The 6,164-nt window shown below is 59.1% G+C and overlaps 1 protein-coding gene across 1 annotated transcript; it reads left to right on the top strand.

Moving 5' to 3' along the window:
* Positions 1 to 546: 546 nt before the first annotated feature.
* ENH_00015810 (hypothetical protein, conserved) lies at positions 547 to 5,661 on the top strand (the record flags this gene model as incomplete). Its single annotated transcript, XM_013579032.1, has 10 exons — positions 547 to 940; positions 1,060 to 1,892; positions 2,192 to 3,031; positions 3,281 to 3,459; positions 3,796 to 3,882; positions 4,135 to 4,194; positions 4,691 to 4,764; positions 4,970 to 5,028; positions 5,195 to 5,318; positions 5,561 to 5,661. The coding sequence occupies 10 exons, from the start codon at positions 547 to 549 to the stop codon at positions 5,659 to 5,661; spliced, it is 2,751 nt and encodes a 916-aa protein (XP_013434486.1).
* Positions 5,662 to 6,164: the final 503 nt, after the last annotated feature.

Raw genomic sequence — 6,164 nt, 5'->3', positions numbered from 1 at the left:
GCAGCAACGGCCACAGAAAAGCCAGCTGCTGCTGCTGTTTGCTGCTGCGCCCGTTGCTGCTGCTTCTGCTTCTTTCGGTGCTTTTGCTGCTTCTGTTGCTGCTGCTCTTCTTGCTGCTCTGCTGCGCTGCTGCTTTATGGGCTCTTTCCCTTTCTTTGCTCTTGCACCGCAGGTTCTAATTGCTGCTGCTGCTGCTGCTGCCGCTGCTGCAATCGCACCGCAGCAAAAGCAGCGGCCCCCAGAACAGCAGGAGCAGCTGCTGCTGCTGCACGCCGAGAACCCCCCGCCGCCGCCACAAGAGCAGCAGCAGCAGCAGCAGCAGCAGACCAGCGAGAAGACACAGGGGACAAAAGGAAGCTGCTAAGACTCGAGAGTCCCCCGCCACCAGCAGCAGCTAGCAGCGCAGCTAGAGGCCCCAAGCAAGTGGGGCCCGCTTGTGAGGGGCCACCACCTTTTTGCTGCTGCTGCTGCTGCTGCTGCTGCAGGGGCCCCCAACTAGCCCAAAAGGCCCCTCAGCTTTCGCTGCAGCAGCACGCGTCTTTCTTTATGCGCCTGAGGCGCTGCTGGTGGCTTCGAACCAGGCCCCCACGGAGCCTCGTCGCGCCTACAGCAGCAGCAGCAGCAGCAGCAGCAGCAGCAGCAGCAGCAGCAGCAGCAGCAAGGTCACCAAAGAACGCAGCTTCGCCGTCCTTAGCAGACGGCCAACAGCCGAGCTCTCTCGGGCCTTACCTAGAAGAGGCAGCAGCAGCGGATCCAGCAGCAGGGGCTCCAGCAGCAGGAGCAGCTGCTGCTGCTGCTCCTACAGCAGGTTCAGTTGAAGCAACAGCAGCTGCAGCTGCAGCTGCAGCTGCAGCTGAGGCCTCGCTGACTCTGGACTTCGTAGGCGCCCTCCATTGGGGCTGGAACTTTGCCACTGACTGCCTCCTCATCTCACGGGGTGGTGAGTGCCATTATATTGCTGCTGCTGCTGCTGCTGCTGCTGCGATTGGCCCTGTTGCTGCTGCGGCTGCTGCGGTTGCTGGCAACTGCGTGCCACCAGTTTTGTGTCTGTTTCTTTAGGAAGCTGGTGTTTCGTTTTGAGACAAACAGAAGGAGGAGTTTCGGTATACCAGCCCTCCTTAGCGCCAACGCGTGCTGTTCCTGCTGCAGCTGCTGCTGCTGCTGCCGCCCCACTAAGCAGGCCAGCTGCTGCCGCACGGGGAGCAGGCTCTGCCGTTCCCTTCGTCGGCGCCGCAGATTCAGCAGCAAGTGCTGCTGCTGGTGGCGTGGCTGCTGCGGCTTTTCAGCAGCAGCAGCCAAGGGTCTTCCATTCCACACCGCAGCCTTCTTTGAACATGACCAGCAGCAGCAGCAGCAGCAGCAGCCGCGGCGGAGGCGGCGGTGTCTTACCGCTGGTAGCCGTGCTGCGTCAACATGACGACTACATGTTGCTCCCTCCGCAGCAGCACGGGCACCGCCAGCAACAGCAGCAGCAGCAGCAGCAGCAGCAGCAGCAGCAGCAGCAAGAACTGCCGCTGCTGCCAGCGCTCGCTGTGTCTGAACACAACTACGAGCAGGCGCTGTGGCTGCGAGCCCCTCCGCAGCTGTCCGTACAGTCGGGCTGCATCGCCTTCCCTTACTGGGCGCCTGCGGAGGCACCCCAAGTGAGCCCCTGCAGCAGCACTTTGCAGCAGCAGCAGCAACAGCACCAGCAGCAACAGCAGCAACAGCAGCAACAGCAGCAGACGCAGACGCAGTTTCACTACCAGAATCTGCTACAGCAGCTGCAGCAGCTGCAGCCATGCCGGAGTGGTGACGCTCCCAGTGCAGCTACACTTGCCGCTGTGGCCACAGCGGCAGCAGCAGCAGCAGCAGCAGCAGCAGCAATTGACTTTGTTGCTCTTACAAGATGTGTATGCGTGTCCTCATCTTCTTGGTTTTCCTTTGTGCTGCCTGCGTGCCTCTTTGTCTGTTTTCATTGCTGCTACTGCTGCAGCTGCTGCTGCACCAGCTCTTCAGCTGGAGTCCTGCTAGGCCTCTGCGCCTCTTTCGCCGCCATTGCCCGCAGCTACACAGCCTCGCCACTGCGACTTTGCCAGTTCATAGCCAGCAGCACAACAGCAGCACAGGCAGCAGCAGCTGCTGCTGCTGCGTGTGCTGCAGCAGCAGTTGCAGCAAATGGGTTCTCAAAGAGCTGCTGCTGGTTGGCCAGGGGCGGTCGCTGAAGCTGATGGCCCCGGAGACTCTTGATGTGCTTCCGACGGCAGTTCGGGTTGCCCGCCGTAGAATGGCACAGCAGCAGCAGCAGCAGCGACAGCAGCAGCAGCAACACCATGAGCAGCAGGATGATCAGCAGCAGCAGCCGCAGCAGAAGCGGCAGCGGCAGGAACAGCAGCAGCAGCAGCAGCTCCAGTGGCGAGCAGGGACAGGCCTGTCCCTGCCAGCAGCAGAAAACGGCTACATACTTCTTTCTTCACCAGAATATATTGTTGCACTTCCCAGGTTTTTTCTAGGGACTTATGAGACGTGGCCGTTTAGTGAAGAGCAGAGCCCGCACAGCAGCAGCAGCAACAGCAGACGCAGCAGCAGCAGCAGCAGCGGGAGTGATGACAGCGAACACGACAGCAGCAGCGCTGTAGTCTCACCCCCTGAAGCGGCTGGGCGCGGAAGCGTTCAAGTAGAAAGCCGCAGAGGCAGCAGCAGCAGCCGGGAGAGCAGCGGCAGCAACAGGAGCAGCAGCAGCAGCAGTGACGAAAGTGATGAAGACGTCCGTGGGGATGACCCGGAACTGCGTGTTCCGCAGGGCCGTTTGTGGTGCGTAGACGCTCCCAGCAGACGCAACAGACGCAGCAGCAGCAGCAGCAGCAGCAGCAGCGATAACAGGGCCACCAGGAGCAGCCGCTGCAGCAGCTGCTGCTGCTGCACCGGGCGTGAGCAGCCAGGCGCAGCAGAGGGGGGCCCCCAGGAACTGCTGCAGGGTCCTGTCCTCCGCGTGGGGCCCCCTCGAAGAATAGCCACTGGGGAAGTTGGAGTCACAGCTGGCTGTCTCTCTGTAAGTTTCATTTTGCTGCAGTTTTGGCATTTTGCTGCAGTTTAGGCTGGAGGTAGTGGACCAGTTGCATCTAGTTAGGCTTGAGCCAGGGCAGCAGCAGCAGCAGCAGCAGCAGCAGCAGCCACCGGTTCCCTTGCGGTAGCTCACTGGCCTGCCATGGCTGCTGCAGCGCGAATTAATGCTGCTGCTTCGGGGCGCCGACTCTGTGCTGCCTACTATTTGCTGCTGCTGCTGCTGCTGCTACTGCAGGGCCCCTGGGTTTGCTTCGGGCTTGAAGACTCCCTTACCATCCACTGCTTCTGTCTGCTGAAGAGAGCCTGGGGGCAGGCCGCGCTCCCGCTGCAGCAGCAAAGACTCCAGTGGCAGCAGAAGCACAAGCGTTTGCTGCGGCTGGGGAAGCTGGCAGCTGTAGCCCGCTGCACCGAGGGGTGAGCTGTCCATACACCAGAGGCTGCTGCAGCAGCTGCGGCACTTGCTGCTGCTGTTAACGTTGCTGCTTCGCGTGCTGTCGCCGCTGCTGCTGGGATTTGTGTTCCGTGGCTGCTACGGCGCCAGCTGCAGGAGGTTTTGCATGGCTTTTTTGAAGAGTTCCACATTGGCGTCTGCTGCTGCTGCGTCTGCTGTTGCTTCGTCTGCTACTGCTGCCTCTGCTTCTGCTGGCGCTGCTGTTGTGGCACTCAGGAAATGGCATGCCGGGATTTCCTGCCTCGAATGTCGCCACGTGTCTTTGGAGACCTGCAGGGACCTTCTTGGCTTGCGTTCAGAGCAGCAGCAGCAGCAAAAGCAGCAGCAGCGCCAGCAGCAGCAGCCGGTCATTTCCAGCAGGGAGCAGCAGCTCCCAACTGGTGGCAGTGAGCCGCAAAAAATAAACAAATCGGCGTTGCTGATAGCTGCTGGTCTGTCCCTGGGCAGTCTGCTGTTTGGGGTGCTTTCCCCAGCTGGCTCTCTACCTTTACATTCTGAGCAGCAACGAGTTGCTGAAGCTGCTGCGGCTGCTGCTGCTGTTGGGGCCGGAAGGCCCCCGCCTTCCTGGCAAGTAACCCACGTGCGGGGAGGTCATGGGGGCCCTCCTTGGGTCTTTGTGCTGCTGTGGCTGCGGGAAGCAGCGCCGAGAGCAGCAGCAAAGTGGGCGTGGCGGCGGCTGCAGATTTGCCTCTCGTCAGGTCTGCTGTTGTGCAACAGGCAAGCCAGTGTCACTGTCTGTGCTGCTTTGCTTGCTGCTGCATCTTCGCATTTGGGCTCTGCTTGTACTGTTTGCTGCTGCCTTTTCCTAAATGCATCTCACCTTTTTGTCGGCAGTGGGCCTTTGTTTTTGCTGCACTTGCTCTGCGGCCTCCACTGGCCTGCTGCCTGCTGGCGGCGGAGCCCTGCAGCAGCGCAGCAGCAGCAGCAGCGACAGAGAAGCTGCGCACAGAGCGCCCACGAGCAGCAGCATTAGACAGCAGCACGCAACCACAGGGGAAGCAGCTACACACAGGTCGCAGGCAGCTAGGAAATGCTAATAAAACAATAGCTGGAGGCTAAGGGAAAAAAGAAAAGGGGCAGAGTTCCCTCAGAAAACGGGAAGGCACAATAGCCAAAAGCAGCACGAAATATACTAGACGTACAAAGCCGCACAACAGAGGCGCCATCTTGCTGCTGCTGCTGTTGCTGCTGCAGCGATGTCCACGCCCAGCTCTTCGACTTGAGGACAGGCAGGAAAATACCTCTTAAAGAAAAATACCAGGCCTTAGGTCTGTCTGGCGCAGCCACTACCACTGCAGTGACGCAGCCACTGCTGCTGCAGTGACATAGCGTCTTTTGCTTCAGCAACATAGCCACTCCCACTGCAGCGACGCAGCCACTGCTGCAGCAGTGACGCAGCCAATGCTGCTGCCACTGCGTGGCGTGCTCGATTTCATATTACTTTTGCTGCTGCTGTTTGGGCTGCTACTGCAGTTGCAGATGGCAGCGGTTCCCGCCTCGTGGGAGTGACTTCCAAGCACGAACGCGTTCAGGTTAGCTGCGTCATTTGTTCATTTGTTTCAGGTCCTCTACTGCGATCTAAGAATTATTTAAATTGTCCCGGAAACTGATTACTGCCCGGTTTATGTTTTTGCTGCTGCGCTTTTGCTGCTGCTGCTGCTGATGCTGACTTCTGCTACCCTCCCTGCGTTGCTCTAGGTGCTTAACACGGCCCTCCGGAAGCTGGGGCTGCCAAGAGCAATGACAGGCGGCGCATTGCAGCGCCAACAGAAACAGCTGCTGGAACAACAGCAGCAGCAAAGTCAAGCGTGGTGGACGTCATGTGAGGGCTGCGGAGATGCATGTGGTATCTTGTGCACGCATCCTTGCCTCTGCTGCAGCAGCAGGAAGAGCAGTCGGGGTAGCGCGGCCTGCAGCAGCAGCAGTAGCTGCTACTGCAGCCGCTGCTGCCGCCGCTTATCCTCTGTTTGGTGGTGGGTCTCCTGCAACATTGTAGGGATGTACAATTGCAAAGGCCTCTTTAATCTCTAGGGACTGCCTATTATGTTCGTTGTTACGTTGCAGTTCAGGTTTTTGCTTTGAGCGGCACAGTGCTGCTGCAGGCGAGGTCGGTGCCTTATTTCGATCCTTCAATTGAGCTGCTAGCAGGAGCAGCAGCACCATAGTTGCAGCAGCACAACAGCAGGCGAAACAATGGCAGCGATGAAAACGGCCCTGCCGGCTTCATAAGTTCGGGCTGCTGCAGTGGCAGCAGCTTCTGCAGCTGTTGCTGCTGCTGTCGTGTCGCTATGTGAGGCTCTGCGGCCAGTACGCCAGAGGCAGCCTTCGCTTTGCCTGCTGGTTGCAATTTTTTGATATTTCGAATTTTTTGTTGTGCTGCTGCCTGGCGAAAGCCTGTAACAGCAAACAAGGCCAGCAGCAGCAACTACGCGAAGTGACATATAAAAGCAAATTCGAATTACCCTTAGACATACAGCAACGCAGCCAACAGTCTGACTCAAATAGCCCGCCAGCAAGGGAAGCATACAAACTTCACTCTGCCCCACAGACAGCAATTATGGGGGATGGGGCACCGTCAGCAGCAACCCGCAGCGCTGCAACCAGCAGCTGTTCGCTCCTGCAGCACCAGATGCCACCGCAGCAAATCTTGCGGTCTGCAGTCAAGGCT

Source organism: Eimeria necatrix, genomic scaffold (genome assembly GCF_000499385.1).
Source record: "Eimeria necatrix Houghton genomic scaffold, Enh_scaff14, whole genome shotgun sequence".
In the NCBI taxonomy this organism is placed as follows: Eukaryota; Apicomplexa; class Conoidasida; order Eucoccidiorida; family Eimeriidae; genus Eimeria; species Eimeria necatrix.
Note: the sequence above shows the minus strand (reverse complement) of the source record. Positions and strands in the feature narration are given on the sequence as shown.